The sequence below is a fragment of the Protopterus annectens genome, chromosome 3.part0 (assembly GCF_019279795.1).
Source record: "Protopterus annectens isolate FY-2018-M chromosome 3.part0, PAN1.0, whole genome shotgun sequence".
NCBI classification, from domain to species: domain Eukaryota; kingdom Metazoa; phylum Chordata; order Ceratodontiformes; family Protopteridae; genus Protopterus; species Protopterus annectens.
This window is the reverse complement of record NC_056731.1, coordinates 1,653,707,677-1,653,727,239: the sequence shown is the minus strand read 5'-3', so window position 1 is coordinate 1,653,727,239 and position 19,563 is coordinate 1,653,707,677. Positions and strand designations below refer to the sequence as shown.

At 40.5% G+C, this 19,563-nt stretch overlaps 1 protein-coding gene across 1 annotated transcript in view; it reads left to right on the top strand.

The window, feature by feature from the left end:
* Positions 1–19,563, top strand: part of LRP12 (LDL receptor related protein 12) — a 357,681-nt gene that overhangs the window by 176,478 nt on the left and 161,640 nt on the right. Inside the window, exon 3 of the mRNA XM_044065692.1 lies at positions 16,983–17,118. Within this exon, the coding sequence (XP_043921627.1) occupies positions 16,983–17,118 (136 nt within the window). The remainder of the gene's footprint in view (positions 1–16,982; positions 17,119–19,563) is intronic.

The window sequence follows — 19,563 nt, the reverse complement described above, 5'->3', positions numbered from 1 at the left end:
GATAGTAATAGTTTCCATTACAGTCGTATACAATATTATGTAGTATTATAAACTGCAACCTGTGCACAAATGCAGGCCTTTCTCCCTCTCTCCCCTCACACAAACGTGTGTGTGTGTGTGTGTGTGTGTGTGTGTGTGAGTGCAATGTAGAATAGAAAAGAGCAGAAAGAAATGGAAAAATGAAGATGGTTTATGTAGTCATGAGAACGAAATTCTTGTCTTCCCAGTTTAATGTCTTATTGTAGTTCTCGTCACTGTACTTCCATTAAGTTATTGTAGTGTAGAACACACACACACGCACACTAAAACGTGCAGCTGGATGCAAAGTTAATCTTGATGGCTAGATGCAAACTTAAATTTGTTGCTTTGGGAAGCTTAATATTTGATCTAGCAAATGTCAACATTGTATTGTATTAAGTAAAAAAAATGAATGCATTTAGTTTGTTTCATTTTTAATTTAACTGGGGTAGTGCACTGATCCCATTGGCCCTAATTCAGTCATGACAATATATACAGAATGATTGACAAAACGCAATATATACATGCATTATTAAAACAGTGGCTTTCAGAACTGAATGTTTGAAAGAATTACAGTGAAAAGTCCAGTCAGAGAAAACCATTTAGAGGGAAGTAGGGTAGTGAGAGGCTGTGTTATAGGATTTCTATCTGTTTAATTTTTCAAAGTATTTAGGGTTTCTAATACTATGATGGGAACGGACCCCATTCTTAAATCAGGGTGCAAGTAGAGTTCATTAAACTAGTATTGTTCAAGTCTGATGTTAGCCAGAAGTGCTCTTTGCAGCACCTGCATTGTGCCCAGAATCAACTCCTTCTGCAGTTCATATGGAGTTACATGTATCGGTAACATATCTAAGTATGATTGTAAATTTTAAAAATTATTTAGAAAGTATCTCTGGGATTTTTGACAACACCACAATGTCTAAAATGAGTAGACGTGGAAGTTGTAAATATTGTAAATTTATAAATGATGGTCCATATGTTACAGTGGATGGATTTAGTGGGACCTGTGGCTGTACAGGAAGGTGTAACTGTATTTCTACTAGGGTGGTGTATTTAGCCATCTGTACTTCATGTCCCACATTCTTTGTTGGCAAAACCAACAGACAATTTAAGGACAGAATATATGAACATTTATATGATATAAAGAAAGGTAAAAAGATTAATGCTGTTTACAGACATTCAGTGATAGATTTATTTTCTTTGTTATAGATAGATTTTTAATTAATGAGAGGGGTGGTGAAAATTGGCTTAAACAAAAATAATTAATGAGGCAGTTATGCCTTAAAGTGTGTATTGAACCTGGAATAAATGATTCTTTGTCATTATATAGTACTCATAAAGAAGGGCTGGTCAATTGTGATATATAATGGTGGTGTATGTTGGGGTTTATTTTAAGACCCTTATTGAGGGAGGGTTATTTTGTAATATGTATTTAATCTGTATAGGTTTAGGAACTAATATACACTTTGGAGGTGTGTTTACTTTAGATTATGGAAGTGATTTTATTATCATGGTTATTTTTGCATATGTTGCTTTTATCGATTTTTTTGGTGACTTGTTTGGCTGTTGTAGTTTGACATATAAAAAGCAGGATGTGATATTTTGGTGTTTTTTAACTCTAATGAAGTTCCATGTAGTATGGTATGAAAGCACTTCATTTTCTGTCAGTAAATTAACAAATGCAATACACCACTACAGGTTCTGGTCCAGTTTTGTTTTTGTGCTTTAGAATTCCACATTCTGGTCCCCGTGTGCTTCAGAAAATGCATGTCTGCATAAACTGTGTTTGCCTGCCGACACCCTTGATGGGTTGAAACAAACTGTATTATGTATCGTAAGCCAATTTAACTGCCACTTAGTGTCATCTCATATCATTTTCTTATAGAATAATTTTTAACTTAACTGGGAGTTTTCCTTCTGGTCTTGGTGCTACCCCTTCCTTCAAAAAAACTGTACTGAAATTAGTACAGCGTGTACACCTCCTGATGTGCTTGCACTTTGGTTCGATCTTTGATGAAAGCATCCAGAAATGAAATTTATATCCAAGTGTGCTTGGCATCCTCGCCACACTCTGAGAGGGTCCCAAGTTAATCCTGCTCCATCCCTGGCACATAACTGAAGTGCAAAATAATAAAATAAGTCTCTAAACTGTTTTGAGTGCTACTGCTTTATTTTTTGATTTTGCACTTTTAAATAATTTCAGGTCTGTAACACTTGAAATCACCTTGTCCAGGTAGTTTAAGTTGTTTTGTGGTAGTATTACACTCTCAAGCAGTCTTTTAAGAAAGCTGTAAGTGTAGTTGTTTTATTGGTTAGAGAACATAGAAGCCAGTTCCTTATGTTTTAAGTGCCTGTATAAATTTGGAGTGTTGTGCACCAAAGGCCATCATGCAGTGGTGGTTCATTATGCTATGTATAGATACAGATACCTAGAAACCAAATTTTCCCTATTAAAACACCTGTGAAACTGTACCAGTAACTCAGTGAGTGTAGAGCAGATCGTTTACATGTTGAGGAGTACTGCTCCTTGAATTTAGTATTATGTAGCCTAATCTAGGTTCAAGACCCAAAAGCATCCTTAGTCAACCCACTGTTAACCGATCATGCATCACATACTTGTAGCACACCCAGTAAATGGCATGACCTCAAGGATAAGCACTTTCCCAATTTCTCCTCAGCCAGGTTGGTGGATATGATTATACTGAGACAATGTAACAGTTGACTTATGTTCACTGACAGCCATTTAAATCTCAAAGAAACAAATGCAGTATGCAAGAGATGTATGTATACAATGTCTCTGGAGGCAAAACTATAACAATCTGGTTGTCAGGAACACACACTACACCCAATGCACATAGTATGCACCCCACACATAGACCTATTTATGCTAAGGCACTTAAATGTAACCTTCCCAAACCTCTGATAATCTCCCACACAATCCACCTGCAAAACTTATCCTCCCTAAACCCGAATGTACTCAGCAGAGACAACACCTAGCACATCACATATAGCCACATAAAGTGAAGCCTTAGTTACCAAGTTCATAGGCAAGTCAATACACTACTCAGGACTACAGTCACATGGGACTCCATTGTATAACATACTGATGCGCCACTCACTAGGCTGAACAAGGACAAAATAACAGTTGCCCATCAGGTGCCAGGATCTGCCAAGTTACATATGCACTAAAGTCATTGTACCACAGGTACCAGTATGATTCCGTCACAGTCCATGTAGGTATAAATTACCCAAGATGTACGTCCCTGGACTATTATGAAGAGAGACTTGAACTGTGTGTCACAGGCTGGTATGTGCTTGGCTCTGAACAGCGTTTTACCCTCACCAAGGTTGAGGCCACAGTACAAACAGAAGAGGAGTGACTTTAATAATTGGCTTAGTTTTTTATGTAATTTTAGGGGAATACAATATTTGTCAGCATGGGAGGACATGCTTAACAAAGCATGCTGCTTTGCCAAAGATGGTCTGCACCTTCCCCCTCTAGGTTTTGAATATTGGCTGAAACATTGTCCATCACCATAGAGCCTTTTTTAGGCAATGCAAAATTGTCAAACCATCCAACATAGCAAAATCTACCCAAGAAAACTAAAGGAGTTACTGCTCAATACCAGGAGTCTAAACAAGAAGCTCCAATCCGTCCAAACTATCCTCACCTTGAAGAAGGCAGACATCTGTGCAGTTACCGTGACATGGTTTAGAACCACAGAGAGTACTTTGGCAGTGTAAGGCTCCAGTACCTATTACACATTTAGACCAGCAACTGCACAGACAGGGACTAAAGGTAGAGGTGTCTCGATCTACATCAGTAACAAACATGCCTCTAGGTTGGCTAAACAGGGTGAAGCAGTGGAGTCCCATACCATATCTTAGCAAGCTGTAGGTCACCCTCTGTGTCCCATGAAACCCATTGTTCATATTTAGACTTATTGGAGACACTCACCATTCAACCAAATGTCATACTCATGGGGAATTTTTATTACCCCCTCTCTAAACTGGGAATCCTGCACAACCCCAAATTTGCTAGTGCAGAGATTTCTAGACTTTGTAAACACAAACACCCTGGACCTGTTAGTGCATCTGCCCACTAAAGGTACAAACCTATTAAACCTGGTACTCACAAGTACAAGAGAACACTGCACCCCTCCAGTGTGGTATCCTCTTTGGTGTATTTGGAACCTGCACCTACTGCACATGAGGCTGTCACTCTTAACTATTCAGCTACGTAGCTGGTAAGGTTAGACCGCAAAGCAGTCTCCTTTGAAATATGAATCAATTCTGTAGCCCCAGCAAACCATGTAACAGTTAGAAACTTCTCCAAGGCAAACTACCTTATAAGTGGTAACGTGTCAAAATTTTAAGTCCCTGTAAACTCAGATAATACAGCAGCCTATGTGGAATTATTCACAGAAGCTCTATACAACCACATCAGTGATTGCATAAAGGCTGCTGTGCCTACCAGAAGTAAGCCCAAAACTGATGCAAAAAACTAACCACCCTGGTAGAATCTGAAATTAAACAGGTTGTACAACAAAATAGAAAGTCATAGCTAAAATTAAGAAGTGTAACACCAAAAAGGATAAAAACTCTCTCATCAAACTGAATAGGCACCTAAGAGGACTATTTAAATCAAATAAAGTAAATTTTGAGGTAATAATTGTGTCCCAGGCCAAGGACTACCATTAATGGCTTCTTTAGCTATGTCTGAAACATCAAAGGCAGTACACAACAGTGTGCCAAACTGTTGGTAAATGGAGCCATGTTCAAGGAACTTTGAATATAGCAAGTCTTCTGGCTGACCTAATTCAGCTCCAACTTTAACTCCTCTCACCTCCAGCCACTCCCTAGGAAATACCATGGAACATAATCTCTCCAACTATCCATAGGGGGCAGGTCTTACATGCACTGTCTTAAGTCTAAGAATGCAACTTCAGTGGGCCCTGATAGCCTGAAATATGACCTATCAAGGCCACTGGTATCAGTATTCAACCATAGCCTCTGCACAGGCTTTAAGCCACATGAATGGAAGACTGCAGTGGTCATCCCTCTGCACAGGGGAGACCATCAATGGATCCCGAGAGCTGCAGACCCATTAGTCGTGGCTAGATTCATAGGCAAAGCAATGGAAATAATTGTGATAGAAATGATTAACAGTAGCATAGGAAACCTTCAGATACTGGAACCAACCCTGTTTAGTTTTGTCAAAGGCAGGTCATGCCTGCTGAACCTGGTGGACTTTGTCACCAAGGATGAGGGCAAAACGGTGCACACTGCCTACTTTGACCTAACTAGGGCATTTGATATAGTACTGCATTCTTAGGCATAAGTCCTTTTGTAACTTGCTGAGTAGCCAGTTGGCTTATGACCTAGCTCCTGTAATCTAGCTAAGGCATTTGATAAAGTACCATACTCAGGCATTGTAGTCATACTCACGGAATTAGGAATAAACCCCTGTGTAATTCACCAAATAGCCAGCTGGCTCTCAGAGAGGAGCTAAGTAGTTAGGATTGGAGAGACACCTCCGTAAAGAGGCCACTCTCCAGTGGAAGCCCCAGGGCTCTGTGCTGGGTCCGCTCCTCTTTGGCATCTATTTTTCTGAAGTCATGGCCAAAGTCAAGGACCTCTGGCTTATCAAGTTTGCAAATGATTACATGCCAGAAACAGTCACATAACTTACTCAAGATACTGATATCTTAACAGCAAGGTCTAACACAGACAAATGACTGGTGCAAAAGCCATGGCTTAACACTCAGTCCCAAGAAATGTATAACACTACCTTTTGAGATGTCAGCCACCCAAGGAAATGACCTCATAGATAAAACACCCCTAAAAGTTGACACAGTAGTCTGGGATTTGGATACTCTTACAGGTAGTAACCTGGCGTTTGACCACCATGTGTCTATGGTTGTAAGAAATCATTATATGTAATTCAACTTATAAAGGCATGGCATCTAGATCCAGGCAAGTCATTGTGCCAGTGTACTCTGTCATCATCAGACCAGTCATTGAATACAACACCCCCTTCTGTATTTACCTGGCCAGGCTCATGCAACAACTGGAATGTCCACAGAGGTTCCTCACAAAAATAATACAGGGTGCAAGTTAACACAGTATCCTATGCAGATCACCTCAAAGCCCTATCTCTATGCTCAGTTTCCTACAGACTACTGAGAGATGATTTACACCTGGCATATAAGGCATCCTTGGATCCTGTTCTGATGGACTTTTTGCATGTACACAAAATGAACAGCTCCAGTACTACTTGATCCAAGGATTTAAACTTTGCTTGCAATGTAAATTGAACTGTTGGAATGACAGGTACATGTAACTCGGAGAATCCCTATTCTCTGTTATAGGTTTTCCATCCATGTGAACCAGAGTCCTTCCCTAACCCTATTCAGCCACACCCAGGACCAGTGGTTGGGAAACTGGAAATTCACCCCAGGTCTGACACCTGTGTCTTTAGACAGAGACAACTGTTAAATCACTTTTTAACAAAAATACACTCCTTATAATACCCTGTAAGGCACAGTAACTTAATGGGATACATTTAGGTTGCTTGGCTAGGCTTATAAATGCCCCACCAGTCATTACCCTAGAATACAACTGTGAACTTATAAAATGGGGAGCAGTTTCTTTTTTTTGTTGTTTGTTTGTTTTCCATATTTAAAAGTTAATTAGAACATTAGTTTCTATAATTTAGCAATGGTATTACTCGTATGGGAGGCACAACATAAAGACTGTGCCTCGATAAGTTCATCTTATTAAATAATGTATGCTCTCTGTCATCATTAAAAGTGTCATTTCACACAGTCCTGTAAATACGTATAATAAAATGTAGATACACATATGTGAAATGTACACACACGCATATAGAAAATGTGTGTTTATGTACACACATTCCCTGTATAAAACATTACATATTTTCCATACACACTCCTGCGTATATACACAGATACAAATGTATGATATAGATACGTATACTTATACACATTTGTGAGTGTTTACCCGCACACGTGCATGTGTGTATACGTATATATATATATGGATATGGATCCCATTTGATCCAGCAAATTTATGTTTCATCAAAATGTAAATTGGCGACCTCACTTACACAAAAGTGCATTTTTTCGAAAATGCACTTTCTTGTAAAAATATAACTTAAAAAAAAAGAGAGAAAAGAAGTAAAAACATGCAGTTTGCATGTAAGCTTAGTTGTACATCGTTTAGTGTTGATGTACAACTAAGCAAACTATTGCTGAGATCGTGGTACAGTGGGGATAAGGGAATATTCCCTTTTCCCCACTGTAGTGCAATCTCAGAGTGAGAATATTAAAGTAGGGGGTTGTGGGGCGTGCAGGGGGGCTTGCCCCCCTGCATAAGTGTATTTAGTGTATTTTTTTTTTTTTACATGAAAGTGCATTTTTGAAAAAATGCACTTTTGTGTAAGTGTGGCAGCGAGTTTACGTTTCGATGAAACTTAAATTCACTTGATTAAAGTAGAGATATATATGTGTGTGTTTATATATATATATATATATATATATATATATATATATATACACACACACACACACACACACACACACACACACACACACACATACAGGTATATTTAAGACCTATCAAGTGCTTAAGATATGAGTGCTAGTTCTGTACATTCACTGTTTCATTGCTTATCAGTCCTTCCCTGGAGGTCTGTAGAAAATGAATAATGATGATAACTAATTGTTAACGTACTCATGTTTGTATGTTGTCCAGAATAGTCAAAGCCTGTGTACTTCCCTAGCATAGGTTCCTTGATGACCCATTTATTAATGTAGACATCTCAAACAGTGTTTCATCAATTGCTTATTGTTAAGATAAGCTTACAAGGATAGTACAAGAATTTTGCATCTTGGCCAACATAAATATAGATGGCCATGCTGAACATTGTTCCGAAAGTACATTTTTTTCTGATTTCTTGATTTTGATCCATTAGAATCTACTTGATTTAGACTGATTTATTTTGATGTTGAAAATGTAGGGTGTTAATATCTTGTAGATGATTCAAACCAGTGTCTTGAAAATGTATCCCAGTATTTTGTATGTTTTTTCTATGTAAACTCTATTTTTATTCTACACAATTTTTTTTTTTTTTTTTACTTTTTCATCTGTTTTGTGCTGGAGCTTTTCTCCCCGGGCCTCTACTGAAAATGGACATATATCCAGTTAGACTAACCCGGTCAACAAATGTAAAATAAAATAAAATAAATGTATAGTATTGGTAGCTGGTTTATAAAGTGCCAAGTTAGTCACATGGGACTTCAGTACTTCCAGATGTCTAACCTACTCCTGAGTTACCATTGTGCTTATTCACCATGTTAGCAACTTTACTAGTTAGTATTCACAATGTTGTATTGTTTGATTGGAAAATCCTCTGTCCGTGGTGTGCATGGGTTGGTGCTGATACACCTCATGACATCACAGTGTTGTGGGGGAGAGCAGAATGTCGAGCACTGCCAACAGTTCAGTATGGCTTCTTTAGACATTGGAGGGGAAGGGTGACCTACATTGCTTTCAGGTGACTGAGAGCTGTTGAAAGCTCATTTGTAGGAATTGGTGGAAGGTTCCTGTACACAACCCTAGTCACAGCCAAGCATTGGCACAAGGTTCCAAGCTTAGAGGATAGACCGGAGCCAGCAAATCTTGGAGGGAAATTAATTTCTAAAATTGCCTTTAAGGTCCTGCAGGTACATAGCTTGTTCTGTACAAGTGATGGCTGAAGCGTGCTCTAATCATAAGCGTCTTCAGCCCAGAGGACTTACACTACCCTCTTCACCCCGGCGGTGACCTTAGGATGGGAAGCATTCTGAGGGTTCTTGTTATAAGCAACCATAGATGTTCTTCGTGTTTCACTGTTGCAGTCATTGCATTTGGGTAATCTGCTGGCAGGTTGCCCTCAGTCGGCCTGAATTCCAAAGTCTTGGGTCCTGCGTCGGTTGCTGTCTTCTCTTCCATGACGTCAGGTCGTCAGGGGTATAAAATATGCAGCCAACGCCATTTTCTTTAGTCTTTCTTGCCGCGCGGTGCCTGAAGCAGAAGCATTTCGCAAGTGCTGGTCGGCCAACTACTGAAATATTCGAGTTTGAGTTTCAGAACCGAAGTCTTCACTAAAGCTAAGTACCCCGTTGGGGTCTTGCTCCTTACCGATGTCAGAAAAAGTTAATAAGTGTGTTACTTGTGGGAAACAAATAGCTCATAAGGATTTCCATTTATACTGTATTCCTTGCCTAGGCCCTGATCACAATGTGCCTGGCTGTCGGTTTTGTTGTAGATTTAACCAATGCACTATTAAGCGTCGGTATATTTTTGCATCAAAGTATTTTAGAAAAAGATTTAACTACCCAGAAATGTCGTCGGATAGCAATCTGACTACCGTAGTACATAAAAAAACGTAAAGAAAAGGACAGAGAAAGGCAGTCGAGATCCAAAACCAACGACAAAGCTTCTCCTAAGCCAGTCGCCGGTTTGCCAGTACTCAGTGAGGCACTTTCGCAGCCAGTGATACCCGCTACCTTCGAGTCACAGGCCTCTACTGACACCCATGTGGAGTCCGGCATGCCACAAGATACTAAAGGTATTGGACCGATGGATGCATCTCCCTCGGATGGGTCCGGAGCCGCTGAGCAGGCACTGGCTTTTGAGGGTGTATTCAGACCTCAACATTTGTATATCAAACGACGACAGCTGCAAAACCAAAGACAAAAGCAACTTCTAAAACTAAAAAAACCAATGCATGAGCCACATGCACAGGCCTCTATGCCTAAAAAACAGATGATCAAAATGGCTGAAGACCTCATTACCTTGATTAGGGGTTCCCATCCCCCTCCAGATAAGAGGCCTAGGCAAGACACACATTATGAATCTTCAGATCAGGTTTCTATTTCTTCTGATCAGGAATTCTCTATACCTCCCTATAAGGATTCTGATGCAAAGGAGTCTATACCATCTGCATCTCCTCCTGGGGATTATTCATTTGGACAAACCTTGCACACTTTGAGGGAGCATTTCCACTGGGAGAGTCAGGACTTCTCAGAATCAAAAAAGAGGCTCAGGGATTTCCTTCTTCTCCATCAGCACAGGCCTTTAGCCATTCCCCCTGTTTTAGACATTGTGGATGATGTGTTTTCGGAGTCGAGCTTGACCCCTGACTCCTTACCTCCGGCTCCCAGTAAGCCTAACAGATATTACAGGGTCCCTGACTCACATACATTTTTATTTAGAAACCCTGCTGCTAATCCTGAAACTATTTCACGGGGTCCAAAGGGAGTTAAAGCCTCAACAGCAAAAAATCCTACCCCCTCTGACAGAGATTCAAGGGTACTGGACAGATGGGGAAAGAAGGTTTATACATCTGCAACCTTGGCAATCAGGGCCTTAAACTGTCAATTCTATATGCTTAAGTACCAAGAACATGTTATGGGATTGCTGAAACAGAAAATTATGTTGATTTCAGAATGTGCAGAAAATAAAGAATTGCAGGAATTATTGCATGCAGCTGAACAGGTTGTTAAGCATACTTTGCAATGTGGTTTTGACTCTTTAGAGGCCTCCTGCAGGGCCGCAGTTACTGGATCCATGATTAGGAGGCATGCCTGGTTAAAGGAACAGAATTTGCCTGATCATGTTAAAGCTAAATTGCTAGACGCACCTTTACAGCATGATTCTCTGTTTGGTATTAAGGCAGAAGAGGTTTTAAAGAAAATGGAAGACAAAGCTAAGTCTATGCAAACTGTTAAAGACTTCTTACATGTGCAGCCACCTAGATTCAGTAGACACTGTCCTACAAAAAATTGGTCCTTTCCTGTTTCAGATAGAGCTCAAAGGGGCAAATCCAGACACCCTAAGGGTTCCAGATACCAGGTGCAAGATTCATACAGGTCAAAGCAATGGGGCGCCTCTACCTCCAAATCTGGAGGGGAGAAAGCGCAAACCTACAGAAGACAATCCCAGTGACTTCCCTATGCCTACACCAAGCACTTATCTTTTGGCAGCACCCGTAGGGGAAAGTTAGCACTTTTTGCTCAAAATTGGCAGTTAATAACCCAGGACAAGTGGGTACTAAACATAGTATCACATGGATACAGATTCCATTTCCACACTCTGCCAATGGCAAACGGTTGGCCAAATCTGCCAAAAAATCAATGGGCAGAGGCACAAAAACAGGTTACGTCCTTCATGGATATGGGGGCCATTCAGCCAGTACCAGAACAGGAAAAAGGACAAGGTTTTTACTCAAGACTGTTCGTGGTGCCCAGAAAGGACAAGGCCTGGTAGCCAATACTGGATTTATCGATTTTGAACACATACCTGGACATTCCAAAATTCAAAATGCTGATTTTACAGCAGCTTCTGCCCATGCTGGGCAAGAATGCTTGGCTGGTGACATTAGACCTAAAAGAGGCATACCTGCATGTCCCAATAAGACAGTCATGCAGAAGATACCTTAGATTCAAGGTTGGCATAATGCATTACCAATTCTCTGCACTGCCCTTTGGCTTATCTACTGCGCCCAGGGTCTTTACAAAGTGCCTGGCACCAGTAATTGCATTTTGCATACAAAGAAGTATACAAATATATCCTTACTTAGACGACTGTCTCAGTCAAGCAGAGAACAAGGACATTCTTCTTCGACACCTGGCTTTTGTGAAAAGGATTCTAACATGCCTAGGGTACACAATAAACCAAAAGAAATCACAACTGGTACCCTCTTAAAAGATAACATTCCTGGGTGCAAGTTTGAATACAACTGCCCAGATGGCTTACCTCACGCCAGATAAACAAAGGGAACTGACTGCTTACTTCAAACTGATGGCAACAAAAACCTAGTTATCTGCAAGACAAATTCTGCAGACTCTGGGCTTCATGGCATCCTGCATCCTACTGATTCCATATGCAAGACTGTATATGAGGAAACTTCAATGGTACCTGAAAAGTTTATGGAGTCAATATTCTCACAGTCTGGAAACAATGATTACTCTCATTCCCTGCCTACAACTGGAGTTTCTGTGGTGGGTAAAGGCATGTCACCAAAACATGGGACGGGCCTTCATTCTCCCCCCTGCCAGCCAAACCTTAACAACAGATGCATCAGATTATGCCTGGGAGGCCCACATGGCAGGAAGATGCATTCAGGGCATATGGACCCCTAAACAAATGCATCTACATATCAACCAGAAAGAGATGCTAGCTGTTCAAAATGCCCTAACAGCCTTCAAGGACCTACTTCATCCAGGACAATTACTGATAAAGATGGACAACACCACAGTCATGTAGTATATAAACAAGCACGGGGGCACACACTCATACCCCCTTTGTAGATTAGCCATGGTACTGTGGGACACAGCTTTGACCTATCAAATACATCTTCAAGCTCAATTCCTGCCAGGAAAACAAAATACACTGGCAGACAATTTAAGCAGAAACCTTATGGATCCTCACGAGTGGAAACTAAATCCACAAGTCTTCAGCATGATAACAGAGAAATGGGGGAAACCAGACATAGATCTATTTGCCTCTCCTCAAAATTATCAATTGAAAAAATTCTGCACAAGGACTTATCACAGACAAGCATGGAAAGTGGATGTCCTATCCTTCAGGTGGAAAAACTTTTCAGTTTACGCCTTTCCTCCTCTGCCTCTTCTCCTCAAGGTCCTCCTAAAAGTCAGACAAGAGAAACCAAAGATGATACTAATTGTCCCAGACTGGCCCCGCCAGTATGGGTACTCAATCCTAAGGAACTTGTCTCAATACCCAGCTTGGACCTTACCTCAAAGACCTCAACTACTGTCCCAGCAAAACAATCAGATCCTGCACAATCAACTACAGACACTGAACCTGGCAGCATGGCTGATCATGTAGTTATACAAACAACACCTCTCAGTAAAGCTGTGATGGATGTCATTTTGGAAGCCAGAAGGCCTAGTACTAGGAAATCTTATGCTGACAAATGGAAGAGATTCTGTGCTTGGAATCGAGCACAAGGAACTGATACAGCAGAACGAAATATTCCTCAGATGTTACAATACTTAACTGAGATGCTTGACAAAGGCCTATCTTTCTCATCAATTAAAATCGATGCCTCTGCCATTTCGGCTCATTACAATACAGAGCCACCAATCTTTTCTCATCCCTTACTAAAGCAGTATCGTAGAGGAGCCAAAAATTTAAGGCCTCCTAGAAGATCACCATTACCTGCATGGGACCTCCGTTATGTGCTGGAAAAGCTCACCCTGCCTCCATTTGAACCAGCTGCTACCGCTGATATAAAGTTCTCATCATGGAAAACAGCTCTGCTACTAGCAGTAACTTCAGCAAGAAAAGTTTCAGAGCTACAGGCCCTCATGGCTGTAGAGCCTTTTATCATATTTTACCCAGACAAGGTGTTTCTGAGGACAAATCCTACTTTTATGCCTAAGGTGGTTTCCAGTGTGGCTCTTAACCAAACAATTCATCTGCCAACCTTTTATCCAAATCCACAGAACAAGGGGGAGAGAATTCTGCAATCCCTGGATGTTCACAGACAGCTAAGATTCTACTTGAGCAGGACTAAAGCTCTAAGAAAAACTGAGCAATTACTAGTGTCATATGCTGCAGGATCAGAAGGAAAGGCTATTTCAAAGCAGACAATTTCAAAGTGGATCAGCCACTGCATCCGTTTCTGCTACTTACACCATGGTAAACCTGTGCCCATGGGCATTAGGTCTCATTCCACTAGAGCTGCAGCTACTTCAGCAGCCTTTCTCAGAGGAGTACCAACCAAAGATATTCTAGAGGCTGCTACTTGGGAGTTCTGTTCACACCTTTACAAAACATTATAATTTGTCTCTAAGTCCAGGGCCGGATTTGCCACTGCAGTGCTGCAGGGCCTTATAGCCGCACCTAATGCTGTTTAGCTCCAGCCTCCCAACCATAGCTTTGGGATTCTACACAAATGTAATGACTGCAACAGTGAAACACAAAGAACATAGTACAGTTGTGTACACTTACCATAAATGTAGATGTTCGAGTGTATTCGCTGTTGCAGTCCAGGTTACCCTCTCGCCATCCCCCTGTCATTCTGGAGTTTATCTTTCCTTCACTGTCTTCTACTACCTATGTGGTGTATTTGTTTGTAGATGAAGGTGAAGTTTATATTGATGCATATATGTATGTGTGTGTGTATATACATATATATATATATGTATATATATATATATATATATATATATATATATATTTTTTTTTTGCTACCTTTTTGGGGGCAAGAAAAACTAAAGAAAATGGCGTCGGCTGCATGTTTTATACCACTGATGACCTGACGTCATGGAAGAGAAGACGACAACCAACGCAGGACCCAAGACTTTGAAATTCAGGCCAACTGAGGGCAACCTGCCAGCAGATTACTCAAATGTAATGACTGCAACAGTGAATACACTCAAACATCTACATTTATGGTAAGTGTACACAACTGTACTTTGCGATTCTCAGAACAGTGAAACTATAAGTGCAGAAAGGGCAGCCTCGTAGAGCTCTAACTGTACTCTTAACAACCTCCAAGAAAGCATGCATCTTCCAGCCAATTCCTTTTTGATGTCCAGCACAAGGCTTACAGACTACAGCATTTTGTTATTCTCCTGCCAGACAAAGCATCCATGATTTTGGAATGGTGTGGCAAGAACGTGTACTTTATGACAATGATGCTGACTGCCCTCAACTATTCTCCCCACGTGTCTAAATTCCAGTCCTTCTTAGTGGCCCAAGCTTTGGAAGAGCTTGCAGAATTCCTTGAATCGAGGCTGACACAAGATGTGATTAAAACTCTGTGCACAATTTGTACAACAGTCTTTTGCATGCCAGTCTTTTCCTTCTTATTGACTGCCATCCATCCATATTTTAATTAGTAAATATTGGGTTGCAAGCATCACATTTGGGCACCCTTCAAAAGGTTTACTCTGATTTTCATTTACTTTAGAATTGAGCCTGTTGAGCCTTGGTCTTTTGGCTGTTCTCTACCTTTCATCCAGGTGGTTTTACAGCTTGGGATTGGGCCCAGTCATAGAGTTCCTTATGTCGGATGTCATAGCTATATTTTTCCATATCAATTCATCTATAAAGGGACCCTCCTTGATGAGTCACAAGTGCCTCCTACTGTCTCACTTTGCATGGGCAGCCTCTTCATCCATCTGCAAGCGTCAGAGGTTTCCTGTCTGTTAGGCAAGAATATACTTTCGTATTATTTGTCAACAGTAAATGTGAAATCTTTATTTCTTGATTTGTAAAAAGTATGCTCACTAGTAATTGTGGCTTTACTGATGAGATGCCCTTTGCTTTCAGTGTGTGATGTGACTTCATACTCTGACATGCAGTGCATAAACACGTGATGCCGGAAGCCAACCTCCTTGGGAAGGCTCAACCTTGTCCTCTTGGAAGGGCAAGTAAGTGTGAAAATGGTGGCTATTTAACGCATGTTTTGGCTAGCTGTTTCATTCTTTTTATGTGGGATTACACTAAATACAGAAAAATAGCAGGTAATGATTGTGCTTGAGTTAGTTCATGAACTCAGGTGTGATATTGCGTTTGTCTGAGTCCAAGAACCTATACCGTAGTGTAAATATTCATGATGCTGAGCAGTCTTGCACTGGCAACCAGTTCTATTCCTATGCTTCCTCCTACCATGTTGTTTACTCTGGGACAAAAATCTCACAGTTCTACTCTATTGTTGCACTGCATCGCACATCTGGGGTACTTGAATCAAAAACATCAGATTGGCTTGTAAATCTGATTCAGTCTGGTAGTCAACCTTTTTCTCAAATTCTGTACTATTTATAAACCTGCTTTCTCCATTCCTTACAGTTAATATGACGTTTACAGTACATGAGAACCCCTGCTAAGTAACTAGAACAGAGAGGAGTTAAAGTTTACTTCTTCAAATAGAGTCAAACATGATTGCATCTGTTTTTACAGGATTTTGTATTTCCAGGTACTGATGAAATGTTTTAAGTCAAACATTTCCTAAGAAAATCCAAAAACCAAACAATCTCAGAGTGGCTTGAACAGTGACAGTCTTATTCGTTTTGAAGGCATTCATCTTGAATTTTATGTGGGTATTTTGCCATCTTCTGGTTAGGCTATGAATTACATGCCTTTTTGTACCTGGTTTAGTGTGCTGAGTGAAATGCTCACAAGTGTACACTGTTTTGTTTTTAGACCCACTACACTTTAGTGGGTTGTTTTGAGACTTCGGGGATACCACGGAGATTACTTGTTTTTTCATTATTTTATTTACTAACGTCTTACCTGTTCACTTCATATTTTATAGGTTTATTTTGAAAGTTTAAAAACCTGGTATGTATTTTTGTTTTGTCATTTTCAGCAACTATTCACAAGTACAGTTATGAATGGTATTGTTTGGTTCTTGCTGAAACCACAGCTGGGACAGTGAAACCATTTGAGGTTTCTGTAAGTAATTTTTTAATGTCAGCAGTGAAGCTGTTGTTGAACTATAGGTCTCTGTGCTGTTTTGAAGTTTTAAGGCATCAATGGTGATGCGCACTGTATTTCCTTTGGGCAGTGGAACTGTTGTGAACTTTTGGAAGAGTTGGTTGTCAGAATACTTACAGTTGTTTCAATAAGATACACTTGGCTAATTTGTTTTTATGTGATAACTGTAAGTAATGTGCTTAGTTATATTACTGGTATGATAAAATGAAATGATTAATTAGCTGTACTTTTCATATTAGTACAAAACGCAGAAGTATGATACAAGGAAAGAAAGATGTTTGTTGTATGCTGTCATTTAAAAGATAAAATGAAAATGGAAGAAAATCTGCTTTGCATTCATTTTCAGGATGAATGCAAGACTTTGCTTCCTTTGCTATATTCTTACAGGTTAATTCTAGCTATTGGTTTATTTGTCGTTACAGCTTGTAGAGATATTCCAGAACAGATTAATGCACCAAGCGGGATAATAACAAGTCCAGGCTGGCCTTTAGAATACCCCTCCCGGAGCAACTGTAGCTGGTACATCAGAGCTAACCCTGGGGAAATAATTACTATTAGGTAAGAAGTATGTGGCAGTTCAGTTCCATTTCCTGACTACATACGTTTATACGTATGTTGTGAAAAAATCATGCTTTTACCATACAATTCACTGTAAGCCAAACAAAAATGTATAAAGAGTAGTAGTGTGGTAGGAGTACGTGACATACACGAATTCAGAAGCTGCTGTTGTAGTGTCATTTCAGTAGTTTTGCAAGTATTTCATTCATCAGTGGACACTGTTTCTGTTGTGGGTACTATTGTGCTTATTGTGGTAATCCACTCCAGACACTCCCATGTGTTTGCCTTGTCTCACAACTTACCACCTGCTTGAAACCGTCAGGTTTCTGGTTTGACTCTTGCCAAGTTTTCCTCAGTCTTTTCATGTCTTCTGTACTACATTCCTGCATTTGTAGTACTGTTGTAATCTTGCCACCCCAAGCTGATTTGTATTTTTGAAAAATCCTTTCTTAGCCTGGACTTTGCTTGCTGAATTTGTAATTATTGTAGGTTTTACAATGTACTAAATTATGCTTATTACATTAGTATGCAAGTTTTCTGCTGTTTCTTTTAAACGTGAAATGAGCATTAGTCATTCATCTCACAGCTTTGAGTCTTTTCTTCCATGTACCAGCATTGCAAAACTTCTGTTTTATTTACTTAATTACTTGTTTGCTGTTTTTATTGAGTTAATAAGATATTACTTAATAAGGGGTTACTAATTTGCAGATGTTCTTCATGTTTCACGGTTACAGTCATCACACTTGGGTTGTCTGCCTGCAAGTAGCCCTCAGTTGGCCCGAATACCAGAGTCTTAGTATTTCTGCGTCGGATGCTGTCGCTTCTTCCATGATGTCAGGTCGTCAGGGGTATAGACTAGGCAGCCAACGCCATTACATCAGTCTTTCTTGCCAAGGAGCCCGAAGCAGAAGCAGTTCGCAAGTGCCGGTTAGCCGCTACCTGAAATTTTCGTTTTTGAGTTTGTAATCCTAAAGTCTTCTAATGCTAAGTACCCCGTTGGGGACCCTTTTTTCTTGCTCTAACCAATGTCAGAAAAAGTTAAGAATTGTCTTGCCTATGGAAAGCAAATACCTCACAGAGATTTTCATTCTTACTGCGTCACTTGTTTAGGCCCAGACCACGACGTTCCTCACTGTCGGTTTTGTGCATTAATGCCCGAACCATTCGTCGTCGGGCTATCTTTGTCGCTAAATTCTTTTGCTCTTGTTCTCCGTATTCCGAAATGGCTTTGGTAAGCCATCCGACTACCGATCTTCCGAAAAAACGTAAAGATAAAGACAGAGACAGACCGCATAAGTCCAAAACTGCCGACGAAGCTTCCGTTAAGCTAGTTGCTAGTCCGCCGGTACTCAGTGAGGTGCCTTTGCAGCCCCTGATGCCCGCTTCTGTGGATTCACAGGCCTCTGCTGAGACCCATTCGGAGTCTGGTATGCCACGAGATGCTTCTTCGATTATGGAACCTGCGGATGTCTCTACCTTGGATGGATCCGGAGATGCTGTGCAGGCACCGGCTTCTGAGGGTGTATTTCGACCTACCGATGTTCGGATTAAAGCGATGACTTTGTTTTTAGCCAAAACTACAGAGTTTCTCAGGCCCAGAGTACATACTACGCCTAGAAAACTAATGACCAAAGCGCATGCTCAAGTTCCCATGCCACAAAAACAAATGCATAGAATGGCTGAAGACCTTATCACCCTAATTAGGGGAAGCCAGACTTCCCCTACTAAAAGACAAAGATTTGAGTTTCCTAATGATTCTACAGACCAGGAGTCTGATGACTCTGACCCTTCTGATTATCAGGACATGCCCTTTTCAGCCTATGAGGATTCAGATGCAGAGGAATCCATTCCCTCTGCCTCTCCTCCAGAGAATTTTTCTTTTGGTGAAACTTTTGTATATCAGATAATTTTTAGAGTTGCCTCAGCACAGGCCTCTAGCTATACACCCTGTCCTGGAGGCTGTAGATGATGTTTTTTTGGAATCCAGTCTTACTCCAGATACATTACCTCCGGCCCCTAGGAAACCTGACAGGTACTACAGAGTACCTGATTCCCACAAATTTCCCTTCAAGAATTCTACTGCTGATCCAGAGACCATTTCCCAGGGACCTAAATGTATTAAGGCTAATACAGCCAAAATTCCTACCCCTTCGGACAGGGATTCCAGAGCATTAGACAGATGGGGTAAGAAAATATATACCTCTGCAACTCTTGCCATCAGGGCATTGACTTGCCAGTTTCACATGTTGAAGTACCAGCAACATATTATGGAACTAATTAAACAAAAAATGGTGTTACTTCCAGATTGTGCAGAAAATAAAGATTTACAAGAGTTAATGCATTTTCAAACCAAGTTAGTAAGCATACTTTGCAGTGTGGCTTTGATGCTCTAGAAGATTCTTGCAGGGCTGCAGTCACTGGGTCTGTACTGAGAAGGCATGCTTG